A 19,937-nucleotide genomic window follows, 5' to 3' on the forward strand; every position below is an offset into this window, starting at 1 on the left:
TAATTTTTGTATTTTTAGTAGAGACGGGGTTTCACCATGTTGGCCCGGCTGGTCTTGAACTCCTGACCTAATAATCCACTCACCTCAGCCTCCCAAAGATCACAGGCGTGAGCCACCGCGCCTGGCCAGACTTCCTCTTATCTAAGTATACCCATGGATTCTGCTGTCTTTTTCTTTTTTTTTTTTAGACAGAGTCTCACTTTGTTGCCCAAGCTGGAGTGCAGTGGCACAATTATGTCTCACTACATCCTCAACCTCCCAGGCTCAAGCAGTTCTTACATCTCAGCCTCCCAAGTAGCTGGGACTATAGGCATACAACCACCACACTCAGCTAATTTTTTTCCTTTGCTTTTTTTGTAGAGACAGGGTCTCACTATTTGAAACAGGTTGGTCTCAAACTCCTGAGTTCATGCAAACCTCTCACCTCAGCCCCCCAAAGCGCTGGGACTGCACTAGTGGATTCTGCTGTCTTTATTCCATCTAGCCTATGTGCCTATTTTTCTTCTTGCAAAAGCATGAACAATAGTTTTATGTTTTACCATCAGGCTTCCTAGAATATTAGGATCTAGCTGAGAGGAAGAAAGGGATCTGTAGCCATGGCTGCAGCACATGTCACTCTCTATTATATGTTTATAGGGCTGAAGGGAAAGTTGACCCTCATGATATTGATCTAACAGAGCCTTCTTGCCAAACTGAAGCTGCCTCTCTCTTCCCCCTCCTCTGCAGAGGCGGTGCCCTGCTGACTTCGACCAGCGGCCCTGGTTTCCATCTCATGCTCCCTTTCATCACATCATATAAGTCTGTGCAGGTATGCTTGGCCTCTGTGGTATGGCTGGACGACTGCAAACTTGGGCTGTTAACTAGTGCATGATTTGAAATTATTTAGCCATTGGATGAGTAAAATGCCATTCTAGAGAATGATATAAGGATAATATATACATATTATATATATTATATATATATATACACACACATACACCATATATATATATATATATATATAAAATGAGGCTGGGGAGTATTCCTTCAAGATAAAGCCAGAGAAGAACCTGTTCTGAGTATATGGAAAGAAAAGTCTGGGTTTATGTGTGTATGTTTTAAATCACAGGCTACCATGTTAAATGGAAAGAAAACATAGTAATTTTGCTGATTCTTATTTGAATTCAGAAATATGAACATAATTTTTGCAGTGAGTGGGGAGGAGTTAAACTAAGTGAGGGGAGGTGACATCTAAAATAGGAGTGAGGTTAGTTGTGGCAGATCTAAAGCCTGGCTAAGTTAGACTTGCCATCTCTGAAGTATGTCCAGCTAAGAAGAATAACAAGATTTTACACTTTACACTGACCCAGGAGAATGTCTTGGGATACCTGCTAGGCATTTTCCCTGTAAGTTTCATGTGCTGTTTACCAGGCTTTGTGGCTTTCAAACTGCATTCAGGTACATTGTCTCATTTGAGTCTTGTAGTAATCCTGAGAATGGGCTGAGCATGTGCTAGGGTCTGAGACAGGTTAAATAGGTAATCTGCTGTTTCAAAACTAGTATAACAGCCCTCCCCCTTATCCACTATTTCACTTTCCACAGGCTCAGTTACCCACAATAAACCATGGTCTGAAAACAGGTGACTACAGTACAATAAGATATTTTGAGAGAGAGGGAGACCACCTTCAAATAACTTTTATGACAGTATATTGTTATAATTGTTCTATTTTATTATTGTTGATCACTTACTCTACCTAATTTATAAATTAAACTTTATCATAGGTATGTGTTGTAGGGTTTGGTACTCTCCCCGGTTTCAAGCATCCACTGGGGGCCTTCGAACATAAAGCGGTGCCTAACATAAATAGAAGAGGTAGAAGCAAGCACAAGTCTTAAGATGCCCAATCCAGTGTCATCTTCACTAAACCATTATTACTCAGCTTGTTCATGTGGTGGTTCACTTATAGTGAGGCTGGGGCAGGGGCCTTTGCTTGGCTTAGCAACCCTGTGAGGAAGGAGGATTAGGTGGGGTAATCATGTTTAATGAAGGCCATGCTCAACCCAAACAGTTATTCCAGGACAAAGGCATTTAGGATTCTGAAAAGTAAGTTACTTTGTCACTGCCCATCTTCTAGCACTTTATGTTTCCTCTGTTTCCAGACCACACTCCAGACAGATGAGGTGAAGAATGTACCTTGTGGGACTAGGTAAGGTACCCAGAATAAAGCTTTTAAGCCCAAATAAGTCAGAGAAAAGGCTGTCTGGCTGGCTGCAGGAAGAGACAGTGAAAAGGGAGGCACCCTTTCTTGGTTAATTCCCTGTCTCGTAGCTCCCTATATTGATTTGACCAGGTGATGGAGTACAGTAGAGGAAATCATAGAAGGTTCAGGAGGGGCTAGAATGCTGTATGTGATAAGGAGTTTACACTTACTCTATTAGAAGTGAGGATCGGCCGGGCGCGGTGGCTCACACCTGTAATCCCAGCACTTTGGGAGGCTGAGGCAGGTGGATCATGAGGTCAGGATATCGAGACCATCCTGGCCAACATGGTGAAACCCTGTCTCTACTAAAATACAAAAATTAGCTGGGTGTGGTGGTGCATGCATGTAGTCCCAGCTACTCGGGAGGCTGAGGCAGGGGAATGACTTGAACCTGGGAGGCAGTGATTGCAGTGAGCCGAGATCACACAATTGCACTCCAGCCTGGCGACAGTGAGACTCTGTCTTTAAAAAAAAAAAAAAAAGAAGTGAGGATCACTAGTCACAATAACAAAGACATGGAATCAACCCAAATGCCCATCAACGATAGACAGGATAAAGAAAATGTGATACATATATACTATGGAATACTATGCAGCCATAAAAAGGAACAAGATCATGTCCTTTGCAGGGACATGGATGGAGCTGGAAGCCATTATCCTCAGCAAACTAATGCAGGAACAGAAAACCAAACACCACATGTTCTCACTTATAAGTGGGAACTGAATGATAAGAACACATGGACACATGGAGGGGAACAACACACACTGGGGCCTGTCAGTGGATAGGGGGTGGGGAGAGGGAGAGCATCAGGAAGAATAGCTAATAGATGCTGAGCTTAATACTTAGGTGATGGGATGATCTGAGCAGCAAACCACCATGGCACACGTTTACCTATGTAACAAACCTGCACATCCTGCACATGTACCTCTGAATTTAAACAATGGAAAATAAAATAAAATTTTAACGTTAAAAACAAAAAAAGAAGTGAGGATGCACAAAGGTTTTTAGCAGATAAATGACCTGATACAAGAAGATAACTTGCATAACTAAAGAGAATGTCATAAAGGTAGGGGAGACCTTCAGGGCAAAGAGATCCGAAGAGAACACTGCTACAGCGGTCCCACTGGAAAGCAAAGAGAGTTTAAACTGGGATAGAGTAACAAAGAATACCACAAAGAAACACTCTGACAAATCCGGAATTGGAACATCCCACAAGATCGCAGGCCTGATCTCTTCACAAAGTGGTGTATTTAGAGGGATGCTGGATTGGACAGAGACTTACAAGAAACATAAACAGAAGCAAGGGTGAGCATTGATTAGAACCTGGTTCAAAATTAACAGCTATAACAGATACGACAGAAACTATGTGAGTCCACTCAGGCTGCCATGACAGAGGACTACACACCAAGGGACTAAAATAATAGATATTTTCTCACCATTCTGAAGGCCCAAAGTCCAAGATCAGGGTAACAGCAGGGGTAGTTTTGGTGAGACCTCTCTTTCTGGCTTGCAGGTGACCACCTTTTTGTCACGTCCTCACAAGGCCTTTCCTCTGTATGTGCAAGAAGAGAGAAAAAGGTCTTTGGTGGATACCAGACCTTTTGGATTACAGCCCACCCTTATGACCTGTTTAACCTTAATTACCTTCTTAAAGGTCTAATCTCCAAATACAGTCACATTGGGGGTTAGGGCTTCAACATATGAATCTGGGGGCGAGGCATACACAGGTCAGTCCATAACACAAACTGTTGGGGAAATCTGAATAAGGACTGGGTATTAGGTGATATTACAGAATTATTGCTAATTTTCTTAGGCTTGGGAATGATATCATGAGTGTGTAGGAGAATGATTATTCTTAAGACAGTGCTCACCAAAGTAAAGGAGTAAAGTATCCTAACTGCAGCTTACTTTGAAATGTTCAGAAAAAAAAAAGGTCAATAAATAAGGTAAAATGTTATCAGTGTTGAATTCAGGTATCTGGATATGGATGTTAGTTATACTATTCTTTCGGCTTCTCTATGTTTGAAATCTTTTATAATAAATATTTGAGGGCAAAGGGAGTGTGACACCAAAGTAATAGTGAAGACAGTTTAAGAAACATTGATCATAACATTCCACAGTAACCTTCTAAGTTCTGAAAACTTCACCTTGACCCTCCTTAGTCTTTTCCGTGCAACTGATTAATCAAAAGGCATTGCTGATTCCAAAGATATGAGTTACTCTTTCGTACTGGTCCCCAAAAGTCTCATTCATGTCTTTGTAGAGATGTTCCTAGGCAGTGTGATTTCTCAGGAGAGTATGTTGTTGCCATGAGCCCTGCAGAACCTCCCACTTGGAGAGCCAATCTGCCTTCCAACTTCCCATGAACTCTTCTACTCCTTTTCTGCCAAGCCCCACATCTTACGCCATCGCCCTGGGGGACTGCACCATATTCTAAGGCTTCCCAGTGACTTCTTGTCCATTCTCCCTCCAATAGTGGTGGTGTGATGATCTACTTTGACAGAATTGAAGTGGTGAACTTCCTGGTCCCGAACGCAGGTACGTCTTAACAGTTTATTGCCACCACCAGCTCACTTTCCCCAGCATGCCACTCCCGTGTCTGTTGTAGCACCTTGGAAAAGGAGAGCTGCCGTGTCTGAGGGCATTTTGAGTCTTGCCTTTTCTTATGCCAAGCCCTCTCCTTCCCTCTCAGTGTATGATATAGTGAAGAACTATACTGCTGACTATGACAAGGCCCTCATCTTCAACAAGATCCACCACGAACTGAACCAGTTCTGCAGTGTGCACACGCTTCAAGAGGTCTACATTGAGCTGTTTGGTAAGAAAGTCTCTCCTGAGCATGCCGTGCTTAAGCAGGGTTCCTGGAACCCCGCGTCTCTCCACTGCCTAAAGCCTGGCTGCCTGCAGGGTGTGATGGTCACTTATGGACAGGAAATGTTAAAGAATCTTGTGCTCAGGAGCTGGTCACAAAGGAGTTCATGGAGAATGCTGATAGCAATGCAACAAGATCCTTAGAGGGCTGGAGCTTTGGGCACAGGGACCATAGTGGAGTAGAGTATTCACTTCTGGCCTCAATCAGAGGCTGGAGTGGAAATGTGTTCCCACTGTCCCTAAACTATCATTCTATATGAAGACAAGGTCCATTCTAGAAGAACCTTAGAGATTGTCCAGACCAGCATCCTCATTTTAAGCTGAGGGTACTGTGACCCAAAGCAAGAAAGTCACAGAGCCAGATGCCAATTAGTAGTGGGGCTGAAACAGGAGCCTTCCTCTCCTGGCTCTTCAGCATTCTTCTCACCATGCAACACTGAATGGAGGGCCCCCAGGAATGGGTGATGAAAAAGACATGATTCATAGTTAATTCTAGAAGTAAGATGAGAACCATAGCTCCTTCCAGTTCTCAGAACCTTTGTGATTATTATTTTTTTACTCTGTACCTGTAGCAACGAATAGAAAAACACTTTAAACAAAAAGATTCCACCTGCCTAAGTAGATATGTTCTGTCCTTTTTACCTTTTTCAAAGTAAAGGCAACCTGACTTAGCAGCAAAGGAAGGACACAGTTGGGTAACTGTTATAACTTGTTTGCAGTCAAGTATTCTGTTTAAACTCACTGCCAGAAATTCTCTAATAGCCAATGCCAAAAGTAAATGAATTTTTAACCAATAGTATAACTGTTCTTGACACTAGGACTGGAAAATGATTTTTCCCAGGAATCTTCATAAAAGGGACCCTGAGCAAGAACATTTTTCATAGCAGACAGGAGGACTCATCCACGTCGCCAGCAATCATAATTAAGCAAACCGCCTTTTGCACCATTTAAGATTTAGGAAATCATCCAAATTACTTTTAATGTTTCTGCAGTAGAAAATGAATCTAAATTCATTTTATAGGGTTTGTAGTCTTTTATCTGTTTTGGATTCACTGTGCTTTTAAGAAAAAGTTGGTAAATTTGTTCTTTTTAACCTCAAACTAATAGAATTTTATAAAATATTAATTTTCTCTAGCCATTGTCTTAGGACTTCTGACATTACATGAACATTTCAAAGCACTGAAAAAAGACAAAGGATCCCTAATGTCCCTGAAGAGGAAATTAAAATACAAAGTTGTTTTTCATTAGCAAACTTCTTACTTTCTTACAGCTAAACTTGGTAGCTTAGTGAAGTACAGCTGCTTGTATGGAGGAGCTGGGGAAATATATTTGCTTTGAAAGTTTTTTATTTTTACATCTCAGTCTTGCTAGCAAGCACTACTTGGCTTAGAATCTGTCATATCCATAAAGGAGGAGCTCATGTCTCTAGTCCTGGCCCTTCAACTCAGAAGGTTCTTCTATACTTTCCTTCTCTCAGGACCCTTATAGCCCAGACTTTAAACATGAAGCTGCATAATTTTCATCACTTCTTACTCTGCCGCATCCTCTTTGCCCATGTTATTAAAGTATTATCTAATACTTTGAAGTTTACCTGAAGAACCTCTTTGTGTGTACTTAGTAATACAACTTTTTTTCCTGTCCCAACACCTTTTAATACAGTTGAATGGATAAAAACATGGATACAAACACATGGATATAGTTATCACTGAAGCAGTGTGACATAAAATAATACCTATGTATACAACACTCCTCTGCAAATAGCAAATGTAAAGTAAAAGATACACAACAGATCATTTTGTTTATCTCACTATCATTTATTAATCTATAATGTATCCCTCCTATGTATCCATGCAAGGAAGCAATACTAGCTGCCCGACTAGAGGGCAGCTCCCTTGGGTTACTTACTCAGACCCCATTTTCATTCGGATCTGAGCTGTCTTACCCCCTCACTGCAACTTGGCTTTTCCTTCTTTGAGTATAAAGTCTGACATGGGATGGCTCACCTATAGCTTCAGTGTGTTAAGTAAAGAAAGCTTTATGCAGATTCTGGCTTTTAGTGGGTCTCCTCTGACAGTAGAAAGATTCAAACCACAGCCAATTCCAAGAACCCTTCTAAGAACAGAGACAGAGTCACTTCAAAGGATCTGACTTGCTATACCTAAATATAATTCACACTGCTTTTCTCTATGACATACCATAATATTTTGTCCAAAAATCTTGAAACATGTTATTAACTTTGAAGAAAGAATAAAACCAGCCACTTTAGAGACCGGAGACACTCAAGCACTGATCTATTTATAAAGTTTCTACACAGCTGAAGAAGTTTGCATCAAATGGACAAAAAATAGTAAAGAAAATCTAAATACAGAAAAAAATTAGAGAAAAATCCATCTCCTAGAAAGCAGGTCAAATGGACTCAGTTAAAGACCTCACTGCATGTAGGAGAATCAGTGGGAAACAACATAAAGCCTTCTGCTGGGACATAAATAGGAACCAGTCTATGTAATCAAGAAATTACTTTGTCTCCTGATCTAAATGCTTGCCTCCAGTCTAGGGCTCAGAAAAAAAGCCTGGTTATTTGAACTGGTTGTCAATCAAGGTCCCCTTCATTTTCACTTTCTTGGCTTCCCATTCAGCCAGCTCTTGCAGTGGCCTCTTGCTCATGCCTTTGCGCTCCAGCTGTTTTTCAATCACTTTGGCATTCTGTGCATACGAGTCAGCAACTTCCCTAGCCTCAATCTCCTCTTCCTCTTCATCAATGGTAGACACAGTGACAGAACTGAACTTGCCCATGTCTTTGGTCCGTTTGGTCATCATCACCTTCTTAGGAGGCTCTTGTTTCTGAGTATATATGTTCGTTTTCCCAAAGCCCTGGCCAAACTTGACTACTGCTCCATCCACAATGAAGGTAATGGGAGCATTCTTCGGCTGGGATTGGTAGAAGAGCAGCAGTCCACACTTTGCACATTTCTTTCTGTACTGTAGTTCAATGCCTTCAGGTCTCCGCAGATACATAGTCTCTTCGTCTTCTGTGTTACAAAACTTATGGGCATGTTTGGCAGCATCAATCACACGGGACCGGTCCCGGGGCCTCATGGGCAATTTCTCTAACTGACAGTCCAGCACTAGGACCACCTGGCCGCACAAACAGTAGTACACATGGAGGGGCTTCTCGCCGTCGTCATATTCCTCCCGGTCCCGAGTGTCAGAGCAGACTACTGACCGAGACACTACTTTCGGCATGGTTTCCAGGAGCAACCTGAAAACTCTACGCAAAGAAGAGGGTCGCGCCGAAATGACGTCACGAGCGCGCCTTGCGCCTTTTCCCTGCGGCTACCTTAGTAATACAATTTAAATGGCATTTATCAACATTTCCATAACATATAAACATCAATATTACTAAAACAACTTGAAAAGTATTTCTTTCACATTTTTCCGGTAAGCTACTAGCCCAGGGCCACAGGTTTCCACCTTGACTGAGATATAATTTGGTCTGATGAATGACGTTATTAAGTTATGGAGGATACGGGCCATTTAAAGTTTGGTTGGTATTCTACTTAAAATTACTTAAAATATGAAATGTAATATTTAGTTCTAGTTGTTAAATTGGTTGACCCCTAGCAGGTGTGAGGTGCCGACTTGATGGCATTTCTCCTTCGGTGCTCAGAGGCTTGTGAGAGCACATCCTATATGTGGAAACGTTACCGTCCCTTGTTTACTGATACTACTGTCTTAAAATCCTAACAATCAAGGCCCACCAGTTAAACAAGCTTGTTGTTTTTGCCACTAGCCAGCTTTCATGGGCCTCCGTTTTGGCATCAGTAAAAGAACGGAGACTTTCTCTTCCTCAGAGGCTCTTATTTGAGCACAGGTGACCACGAAAGGACCACTTAAAGCAGATGGCGGCTGACAGCAAAGGAGAGATGCAGTGTACAAGTCCCAGCCTGATTTCACTCTGTCTTTTTCTCTAAGCCCCTCCGGGATCTTATCAAGGATCTCATGGGCAGAAGGCAAGGAAGAGGATTCTAAAACCTGAGAAGCCCAGGCCAGAGAAGGCAGCTTTGGTACTGCTGTTCTGAGATTGCAGCTGGAAAGGAAGGTGGGGGGAGAGTCAGTTACAGCTGTTCCTACATTTGTCTGTGAAACAACTCATGTGGATTCCAGACAAAGAAATCAGGACCAAAGCAAACAGCACATCAAAAGCCTGGGGCTCGCTTCCAGAACTGTAAATTTTAATTTTCCCTTTGTGTTGTTTGATGGAGTTCCTAATAGAAACAGTCTTCCTTGGGGCTCTCCTTGACGTCAAAGTCTGTTTTTCTTTTAGAAACTTCTAAAATTACTAGATTTAATGTGCTCAGCTCTTTCCACAAAACCTAAATAGCCATTCCACCTTCCTTCTTCTTGGAAACTGTGAACCTTCCTTCTCTTTTGCTGCTATTGTCTAGGGAAAGGCTGCTGCCTCACGCAAGAAATGTGCTAGAATTGTTTGTTCTTCCTTTTTTTTCTTTTTAAGCTCTCACCCCCTGTAGGGCATGGTTAGTATTTTCAGAACAAAGGTTGAGTTTTATCTTGAGGCACAGAAAGAAAATGCCCTTGCGTTCACCATGTAGAGGGCTGCCTACACAGGCTGCTTCAGAAGTTGGGCAGGGGATCTTTAGATTTGTGGGCTTTGATAAGTACACTCCCTTGAGAAAGTACATTCTTGAGCTGGTGATTGAGCTTGCACTTTACCCTCATCCTGCCCTCCCTCATCTAGAAAGTGTAACAACTCCTTTTTCTCCATCTTTTCTTTATTCCAGATCAGATTGATGAAAATCTCAAACTGGCTTTGCAACAGGACCTGACCTCCATGGCCCCTGGGCTGGTCATTCAAGTAAGCATTGCTGCATGGGAGCAGCCCCTCTCTCTCTGACACTGCTTCCCTTCTCCCAAGGGATGTCCTTTTTGTGCAGGAAGATCAAGGCCCAGTGGGAGCTGGGTGTGTCCCTCACTACCCTCACTTTCCCATCAGCTGCTGTTTTAATCTCTCTCCAGGCTGTGCGGGTAACAAAGCCCAACATACCAGAGGCAATCCGCAGAAACTACGAGTTGATGTGAGTATACCCTCCGCCTGGGCTGTGACCACCACTGCCTCCCACCTCCCACCTCGTCCCATCCCAGAGGTAACCAAAGCTGCCAGCCTTCTCGGTTATCCCCTTGCTGGAGGATTTGCTACAGCCCATTGCACTGTAAGATTGGGCAGGCGTGTCAGGGCCACCACTGGGGCTCCCTACCTGTGATTGAGAACCCCAGTATAATCCCTGTAGAGCAGCGATGTTTTGAAAAGGGCCAGGGGGCCTTGTTTGTGTTCAGTGACTCATGCCCAAGGTGGAGACAGGAGCAAGAGACCAGTAAGTGGACAGGCAGGTGTATTTTACTAAATTATGTTTTATTTCCCACAAATGAGTTACTTGGGAGGAGAAGAGCTATGTTACTGTCGACAACAGATCAGCTTTTACCTGGGCCATGGAACAGCCTTCCAGGAGGAGTAGGAAATGGGAGTTTGCCTCTCTTCAGCAGAAGAATTCGACTTTCCTGGGGATAGTGAAGCTCCTGAGTTTTCCATAGCTGCCTCACGGCTTTTTCTTCTCTTCAGGGAAAGTGAGAAGACAAAGCTTCTCATTGCCGCCCAGAAACAGAAGGTGGTGGAAAAGGAAGCAGAGACAGAGCGGAAGAAGGCGCTCATTGGTCTGAATGTGGTTCTGTGATCCCCCTTTCCAGGCAGAAAGGCTGGGGGTGGTGGGAAGATGCAAGGAGGCTAAGGCCTGGTGAGACCTCATGGTCCTCCAAACCACTTCCACAGCACAGGAGTGGCAGGTGGACTCCCAGAAACAAAGTTGAAATTGTCAGATCATGGCCAAGGATAATGAGTTTTTTTAGTTTCCACTTAACTCTTAAATGAAAGAAGCCCCACCTGTTAATTCTTTCTTTTTTTTTTCTTTTGAGACGGAGTCTTGCTCTGTCACCATGTTGGCCAAGCTGGCCTCGAACACTTGACCTCATGACCTGCCCACCTCATCCTCCCAAAGTGCTGGGATTACAGACGTGAGCCACCGTGCCCAGCCTGTTAATTCTTAATAATAATGGCTAATACTTAATTAAGCACTTACTGTGAGCCACATACTTTTCTAACCACTTAATATGTGGGTTAAGTCAACCCTCACAACCACTGTGGAGGTAGGTACTGTATTATCCTTAACCTCATTTTATCGAACCAAAGCACAGAGGGGTAAAATACCATGCCCAAGGGCATATGGCAAGTAAGGGGTGGAACTGGGGTTCAAACCAAGGACACTGGCTCTAGAAGCTATGTTCTAAGTCACTGCACCATATTATCAACAACTAACCTGACCCCTGTCTACAGTGAAGGGTCAGGTAGAACCCTACTAGAGTACTTCATTCTTACAGAATATTCCTTTGGGAGAAGTTCCCTTGTGAAGTTAGGGCTCATGCTTCCTATGTTGGGCCCAGGTCTCCTTGGTTACTGTCTCACACTGATGGAAGGGGACTGTGCTCACTGGCATATCCCACTCTGCCCTTGTGTGCCCTCACAGCTGCCCTCTGGGGGCTCTCCAGCCAAGCTGGCCCACCAGGACACTCAGCTCGGGTGAAAGGTGAAATTAGTCAAACTCTGAAATGCCAGAACCGTAATCCTCACTATCATTTATTCAGAGGCAGAAAAAGTGGCCCAGGTGGCTGAGATCACCTACGGGCAGAAGGTGATGGAGAAGGAGACTGAGAAGAAGATTTCAGAAATTGAAGGTAAGCAGAAGTGGCAGTCATGCCTGAGTCCTCCTCAGACCCCGCCCTGTGGCCAGTGGGTTGGGGAGCCATTGCCTTTGCCCTTTAACTGTGCTCAAGGATGTCATGATCTCTGTGCAACAGCAGCTTTTCTCCATGTGGAGACTTGAGTTTTGAGGCTATTGTGGCCAGGCTAGCATCTGTTTTCTACTTCAGAGAGCATTTGTTCATTCAGCAAATGTGGCTGGAGTGCCAGTATGTGCCCAGGATTTTGTTAGGCATGAGAAAAAGGAAGTCCCGTAGACCCTGCTGTCTTGGAGTTCCCAGGCTAGCAGGGCCTTGGAGCGGTGGGAGTGTACTCTCAGCAGTTGGCTCTCCCCCTTGCCTTAGCTACTTCTGCTCCAAAGTTGGTCAGTGCCACAGTTTTGGGCTCAAAGTCTGTTCTCCAGGTCTATGCAGATATTAAGCCAGGTTTGAAGAAGACAGATTTTCAGCACCTGTCAGACAGGAGCTGGAGAGAAAGGTTTTCTTTGCTGGCTTTTCTGAATATCATTCACCTTCTGTTCCTGCTTCTAAGCCTGCACCTCCTTCCCACTGCCCACCTCTTACTTCTTGGGGTGGCTTATTTCAAGCAAATTCCAAGGCACAACTGGGACCTCAAGGCCCAGCTTCAGGCTACAAAGTGTTATGTCTAATTATACTCATTATTGGGCCTGTCAGGCTTTGCAGGGGCTCATAGAGGAGCCAGTTAGGATTTCACAGATCAGTGGCTCCTCATTAGGGAGCTCTTAGCAAAGCAACACGTTTTTATTTCTCACAAATACATGTCATCAAGTGCTCAGGCCAGCTGAGGGGGCCCCACAGCAGCCAGAACCCTGGCTGGACTGCAGGTTCCTTCAACGCGGGGTCACACTGAGGGCACTCAGTGAAAACCCACCCACAGACTAACCTTTCTCCCAGGCATGTTGCTACATATATTACTCACACGAGGCTGGCCCGTTCCCAAGACAAGGAGGTAAATATCAAAAATTTTCTATCAGCTTGACAGAAAGCTAGTCTCAGAGCTGATTAGGGAAGAATATGACTTGCATAGAGGAATTAAATAGGTCTTAATCCAAACACGTGTTGGTCTGGACCATGGCGTGTAATTCTCAGAATCGCGCCAGCTTAATCACTGTTAATTAGGACCTTTTTGAAATGATTGATGGAAATAAAAGGGAATTGAAGTTGGAGAGGGACTGAACTATGTTATGTTCGTGGCATTCAGTTTTAGGGTGGATCGACCTCTGGCCGTACTTAGAGCCACCTTTGAGCTTTCCTGCTTTTGCTGTGTAGCACAAGAGGGAGGAGTGGAGAGCTCTGGCCTAGAGCTTGAGGCAGGGTCCCACTGCTGTGCTTCACAGACATGGATCTCCAAAAGAAGTAAGACAGGAAGCGCTTCTGGCTAACACTGCTTTCTTCCATAGTGCTGTCAACATGTATGTTTGGGCCATAGCCACAGACTTGCTGTCCTTGTCATAGGGAGATGCTTTCAAAACACTTTTTCATCTTAGTTGATCCTTACAACAACTTGTACAATAGGGGAAAATGCATGTAAAACACAGAGGAAAAAGCAGTCTCCCCCAAGTCACAGAGGCAATCAGGGGCGAAGTTCCAGGGACCAGAACAGAGTCTTCCCATAGCCTCTGCACTTCCTGCAAAGAACTCAGTTTTAGCACTTCACCAAGTTCACTGCACTCCTTCCCCCTCAGATGCTGCATTTCTGGCCCGGGAGAAGGCAAAGGCAGATGCTGAGTGCTACACTGCTATGAAAATAGCCGAAGCCAATAAGGTAAAGACCCCGCACAGCCTGATAAAAAGGAGTCTTTGGGTCTGGGTCTGTATTGCAGGAGAGTGTCCAGTGTTGAGTGCCTGCCACCACCCAAAGCCCTTCATGGGCAGAACTGAGGACGCCTTTGCTGTGTGGTGCAGGTACTTTCCTTCTCCTTGGACATGCCTTGATAGAAGTTTAGTTTAATTTTGTATTAAACATGGAAACTTTTAACTTTTGCACCTATGCTCCAAGATCTGAGATGACTGTCTCTTACAGAAATGTAACAATGAGACCACAAAAAGTAGGTAGGGGCATAAATATAGGAAAATTGAAGGGGCACCACTCCCCGTCTTCTCTAATATGGTTCAACATAAGTCTTCCATACTTTTTTTTTTTTAACAGCTGAAGCTAACCCCTGAATATCTGCAGCTGATGAAGTACAAGGCCATTGCTTCCAACAGCAAGATTTACTTTGGCAAAGACATTCCTAACATGTTCATGGACTCTGCGGGCAGTGTGAGCAAGCAGTTTGAGGGGCTAGCTGACAAGCTAAGCTTTGGCTTAGAAGATGAACCCTTGGAGACGGCCACTAAGGAGAATTGAAAAAAACTTGATATGACTGCAAATGATACTTAAGCAGATCTTTATTTTTTAAGATGAATCAGAATGTTCCTCCCTCCCCGACTACCTTCTCTGACTGTCTTCCAGTTACTGTGGTGAAAAAGAAGAAATGAACTTAAATCCACTCCCTTTCCAGGGAAGGGAGGGTGGGGACTGATGATGGGGGGTTTTATTTCAGGTAAGCAGTTTATATGACTTCCAATAAGATTTGTAAACCATGGGCTTGACCTTTGACCTCTAGACACTAATTTTATCCTTTGAGGCTGGCTTAATTAGGGATGCTGTCATTAAGGAGAGGGAGAAATGTAGAGTGTTACCTCCAACTCATTTGATTTCCCTTACTTGGGAAAATGCAGTCCAGTGTTCTCACCTCTGCCTCCGAGGTAGGAGATGTCTGTGGGTGAGGCTCAGCAACTGAGCAAATATGTGCCTGTGAGTTTGCCAGTAGAGCTGTGAAGAAACAGCTGCAGAGAACATTTGACCTTCCTGGCATTCTTGTCTGCATGTGTGTGAGTTATTTTAGAGGTGTGCTTTCTTGAGCCCTCATAAGGAAGTACTGGTGCTAGGTTTTGCAAGATTTTGTATACACTTTGCTCCTTGCCCTAGGGCTCAGAGTGGTGGTTTCTGACTACATTTCTAGAGTCAGAGCTTGATCACCACCACTCAATTATTTCGGCATCTTTTCACCTATGCTGTGATTTGTTTTTTTTTTTTTCTTCTCAAAAATTCTGTTCATTGGTTCCACTCAGCATCAAGAACACAGGGACAAACAACTCAAGTGTCTTAACAGCTGCTGGAGTGGGATCCTTGTTATCTCTTAGCCACTGCAGGACCTGCCTGACAGGTTATGTGTGCACCTCGAGATGAAGTGTCTTTCTATTATTGTAGAGATTCTGTAGTGAAGAGGTCTGACACCATGTGTGGAGGAGGAGGAACGATCAGTCAAGAGATGTCCTGGTCTTAATGCCTGTGGCTTGTGCTGGGAGTGGGTCTGACTTAGTGATAAAAGGACTCTATTCACTAAGTAGCCTGTGTTTTTAAATCCAGGGCTGCAGGCAGCAACACAAGTCAGGCTGAACTTTCAGTCTCCAGAGACAGCTGTGTGGAGCAAATCAGAGTTCATGCCCAAGTCCCCAGGTTGGAATGGCTGTGCCAAAATCCATTCAAAGGGTTTTCTTTTTCATTACTAGGTCAGAACATTTTGAGTCACCTTGGGAGATTCAGGATGGGGAGAGCAAATTTGAACAAAAGGTTTTTCTTATATCCTGAGATTGAGGGGTAGGGGGTGTCCAACCTGTATAGCCCATGGGTTGTGTCTAGAATTAAGTGGAGGGCAGCTATCTGGAGTTAACTTGCAAGCATATTGGTGCCCTCCATGACCACCTCTGGCTTAGGACTTGGCCCTGTTATGAGCTGACCCCCCCCCCCCCACCCGCCAACTCCTATACCCGTCTTCCCTAGGTGAATCTGTGAATGGTCCTTTCTGGCAGCAATCCCTGCCTTCTTTTTGGGCCCATGCCCAGACTTCTGGTTTAAGGAATGGTCCCAGAGCTTGGGCCAGCTTGCTCAGAAGTTTTGGGAGCATTGAGCCTGCCTAGAAAGATACAGTGTTAGCTCCCCTTACTTCAAAGTTGCCCTTCTCTGTTCTGACTCCTGGGACTTCTGGTCCTGGGCACACTTTTTGCAGGCAACAAAATGTGCCTAGGAGTGATGGATTTTAATGTGCTCCAGAGTCCTTTCACAAGGTGGTCATTGCCCTTGGCCGGGCGTGGTGGCTCACACCTGTAATCCAGCACTTTGGGAGGCCAAGGCAGGCGGATCACCTGAGGTTAGGAGTTCGAGACCACCCTGGCCAACATGCGAAACCCCATCTCTACGAAAAATAGAAATATTAGCCGGGCATGGTGTCAGGCACCTGTAATCCCAGCTACTTGGGAGGCTGAGGCAGGAGAATTGCTTGAACTCGGGAGGCAGAGGTTGCAGTGAGCCAAGATCATGCCATCGCACTCTAGCTTGGGCGATAGAGCAAGGCTCCGTCTCAAGAAAAGAAGGTCATTTCCCAAGACTAGCATAGGGAGTATCCATTTAAAATACATTCATCTTCCTCCCATTTCCGTGCTATTAATCACTTGTTAGAGCAACACGACATGCCCAGCATCCCACTTCCCGAAAATGTCTACTCCTTCTACTCTGAGCTCTTGTTGCCTAGACCTCAGAAAACACCAATTCACCACAGTAGAACCGGGAGCAGGGATAGCTCAGCTTCTCTGAATAGCACACTTTGCTCAGGTCTTAACTTGAGGGCCTCTCCAGTACTAACATCCTGCGATAGCTTGTCCCATGAGCACAGAAGAGCCTCAGTAGAGTCAAGTCCTGCTGCAGCTGCCCCACCCCAAGTTTCTATCATTTCCTCTTTAAACAAAAAATATGTTATCCTACACATTAGTGTCAATCCAATGGTTGTCTCTTATCTGTCTAAATAGCAAAATCATGAAAATCAGCTGTTTTATTTGCATAGGACAACTAACCTGTCTGTGTAACTTTGTTTTTATTTTAACTCTTACTAGAAAATCTAATCTTAAAACATTTGAATTCTAAACATGTAAAATGTGACAGCCTGCAATTTTGTAGACAGTGAAGTAATGGCTGCTATTTATAAATGGAACGTCTATCAAAATAAGTAACTGTTTATAAAATTCAGTTTTTGTAGGATTTTCCAAGGAAAAATCACCTTGGTTGAATGTTTCTCACTCATTAAACTTTGCAGAAGTGATTCATATTCAGTACTGTTTTTAATCACTTTTTAAAATATAAGGACCGAATGCAAGGAAACCAAAGTTTATTAATAATTTTTATATAACTAAAATAAAATAGATGTGGAGGGATCTGTGATCATATAAAAAGGGAGGGTTACTGAAAGAATTTTAGCAATATATTGATTCAGGAAAAGGAGCTGTTTTATAAATGATCATTCACTGCTCCTATGGTTCTATGTATCTTTCAAACCGATATCTTTACTATTTAAAGAGCGTAAATAGTGAAAGTAAGATGGTCATACTTGCTGACTTTATCTATTTAAGTTTGATGGAGATAAACTATATCTTGGCTAGTGGCTACTGTGTCTGTGAATGTAACCAGTACTTCTTTAAGCTCTATTCAGTAGGGTTCCAGCCACTGCTTTTTTGTTGTTTCTAGCCACTGTTTTTTTTTTCTTGTTTCCTTATAAAACAGGTAATAACCAATCATTTTGTGTTTGTATTTCCATTCCTTTTTATTTCTGCCTTTGTGTAGACTGATGATTAAGTAGTCAAACTACTTCTACTTTCAAAGAGCCCCAAGGGCTTAATGACCCCATTTGTAACTGAGAAATGATTCTTGTTTTAGTAATCATTCTATAAATGATACTGCTGGATTGATTGCCGTGGGTTGATAGCTGGAGGAATTGTTTTGGACAATACTAACATGTGAACTTATGTCTTAGTTTTATTTGCAGTCTTGCTAAGTAAAATGAGTCTTTGTATCTACTTTTTTATTAAAGTGAAATTTAGCAATAGTTAATATTAGGTGACATAAATAAAACATCCCAGACTAGTGAGTTAAGTACAAGATCTCTCTAAAAATAAACAGATGAAAATCTATCCCCATTATCGATACAGAATTTGTGAACGTGGCATAATTCTTGGTAGGTGCTATAGAGATTTATCATTTTAAACAGTTCATACACCACTGCAATTCTGCTCCAAAGGACAAAGATATTTTCAAGTGAACCAAAATTCATTTTGATATCAGTTCAGTGGACGAACTCCCAGTCTTTACTCTGGAAAGCTGCCCAGCTTAGGGTTGCCAGATAAAACATAAGATACCTAGTTAAATATGAATTTCAACAATGTACAATTTTTAGTCTAAGTACTATGTGTCCTAAACACTGCATGAGACATACTCATACCAAGGTATTTGTTGCTTATGTGTAATTCATATTTAACTGGGTATCCTGTATTTTTACTTGTTAAGTCTGGCAACCCTAGCCCAGGCTTTCTCAGGTTTTTTTTTAACAGGGATCCCAAGCTTTTTCTATTGGTTTGAGAGCCTGCTACACAAATAATATGATCTTAACAATTGAATAGTTACATTAAGAGTGTAGTTACTGCAGTTAGACTGCCAAAGTTCAAATCACTGCTCTACTACTTCTTAGGTGTGTGGTCTTGAATAAGTTTTTTGACCTCTCTAAGCCTCAGTTTCTTCATTAATAAAATGAGTTGCATGGCTTATATGAAATAATGCATACGAAGGGCTTTCACACTGTACCTTGCATGTATGTATTCAAAAACTTCAATCTGGAGAAACGGGCTAAAAAACATACAGCTATTAAATGGGAACCACTAAGTAGAAAGCCAAACACGTGAAAAAAAATGGAATAAGATTACAAATGGGATAGCACATAGAAGAAGGGAATGACATTGCAATGCAGCAAACACAGTATTGAGGATACATACCTCTACAAAAATGTTGTGTAGAAAATAACCTGGTTTAAAGAAAGAAAAGAAAAGAAAAGAAGCCAGGCACGGTGGTTCACACCTGTAATACTAGCACTTTGGGAGGCTGAGGTGGGTGGATCACCTGAGGTCGGGAGTTCAAGACCAGCCTGACCAACATAGAGAAACCCCATCTCTACTAAAAATAGAAAATTAACCGGGCATGGTGGTGCATGCCTGAAATCCCAGCTACTTGGGAGGCTAAGGCAGGAGAATCACTTGAACCTGGGAGGTAGAGGATGCAGTGAGCCAAAATCACGCCACTGCACTCCAGCCTGGGCAACAAGAGCAAAACTCTATCTCCAAAAAAAAGAAAAGAATCTGATTTGGCCCTGTTGAGAGGAACTGTCCAGTTCTGGTCTCCAATTTTAAAAATGAAAAAAATTTGAAGAAGCTAGAAAGAAAATGTTAAAACCAAAAAGAAAAAAAAAGTAATTAAGAAATAAAGCTCATAGGTTGATGCCAGAAAAGGCAGAAGGGACATTTAATGACTTCACGATTATAAAAGTTACATACTGGTAGCTAAAAAGAGGAAATTCGCTTGAATAAAGGAGGATTTGTAAAGAATTTACTTAAGATCAGGCTTGCTAAATTTTCAAATGGGGAGGAGTAGTTACTTGCAAATAGAAAATAAATATTCTTCTCTGATGGTCTTCAGAAATTGTGAAGACTCTGTGCTGTTTGGGATGGTTTAAATGTCATTCTTTCTGTATGAAACCTCCCTAAGTCTTCCCTAGGTCTAGGGTTCTACTATCTCTATAGACATTTCAAAGGCCAGATGTGATGGCATGTGTGCCAAGGGCTTGCTGTCATGGGCTACTCTACCTGAATTCATTTAAACTGGGATGGGACATGGGCATTATTTCTCCGTTTCTCTTTAGAGCTAAGTAACCAGGCAACAGTAATTTTCTATTTTACTTTTTACTTTTTTATCCCCCTAAAAGACTCACAGTAGGCTCAGAAGGAAACAATTTTTAAATCCATATATGTTTTTCTCATAATTTGGATTTATTCCAGACTATGAGGGTGTTTTAAAAGCTTGATGGCATTGATGGTGAATAAGTATACTAGATTTTAGAT

At 42.9% G+C, this 19,937-nt stretch overlaps 2 protein-coding genes across 6 annotated transcripts in view; one reads left to right on the plus strand and one right to left on the minus strand.

The window, feature by feature from the left end:
* ERLIN2 (ER lipid raft associated 2) overlaps positions 1 to 17,567 on the plus strand; it is a 39,632-nt gene extending 22,065 nt beyond the window's left edge. For 4 of the 5 annotated variants that reach the window (XM_003830739.6, XM_063606711.1, XM_008956156.6 and 1 more), the window contains 10 exons: positions 727 to 808; positions 2,140 to 2,186; positions 4,717 to 4,778; positions 4,933 to 5,058; positions 9,911 to 9,984; positions 10,146 to 10,204; positions 10,747 to 10,838; positions 11,823 to 11,912; positions 13,643 to 13,722; positions 14,107 to 17,567. In XM_003830739.6, coding sequence (XP_003830787.2) covers positions 727 to 808; positions 2,140 to 2,186; positions 4,717 to 4,778; positions 4,933 to 5,058; positions 9,911 to 9,984; positions 10,146 to 10,204; positions 10,747 to 10,838; positions 11,823 to 11,912; positions 13,643 to 13,722; positions 14,107 to 14,307 — 913 coding nt within the window. In that variant the 3' untranslated portion in view covers positions 14,308 to 17,567. Of the gene's footprint in view, positions 1 to 726; positions 809 to 2,139; positions 2,187 to 4,716; positions 4,779 to 4,932; positions 5,059 to 9,910; positions 9,985 to 10,145; positions 10,205 to 10,746; positions 10,839 to 11,822; positions 11,913 to 13,642; positions 13,723 to 14,106 lie in introns of those variants that run through there. The other variant, XM_034965938.3, reaches the window with a different exon arrangement.
* On the minus strand, positions 6,739 to 8,403 carry LOC100995507 (STING ER exit protein-like). Its single transcript, XM_034965940.4, has one exon. It carries the CDS (start codon positions 8,352 to 8,354, stop codon positions 7,686 to 7,688), a length of 669 nt encoding a protein of 222 aa, XP_034821831.1. The 5' UTR covers positions 8,355 to 8,403; the 3' UTR covers positions 6,739 to 7,685.
* Positions 17,568 to 19,937: the final 2,370 nt, after the last annotated feature.

Source organism: Pan paniscus, chromosome 7 (genome assembly GCF_029289425.2).
Source record: "Pan paniscus chromosome 7, NHGRI_mPanPan1-v2.0_pri, whole genome shotgun sequence".
In the NCBI taxonomy this organism is placed as follows: Eukaryota; Metazoa; Chordata; class Mammalia; order Primates; family Hominidae; genus Pan; species Pan paniscus.

Coding starts and splice junctions, on each gene's coding strand:
- LOC100995507 (XM_034965940.4), bottom strand. CDS start 8,354: ATGCCGAAAGTAGTGTCTCGGTCAGTAGTCTGCTCTGACACTCGGGAC.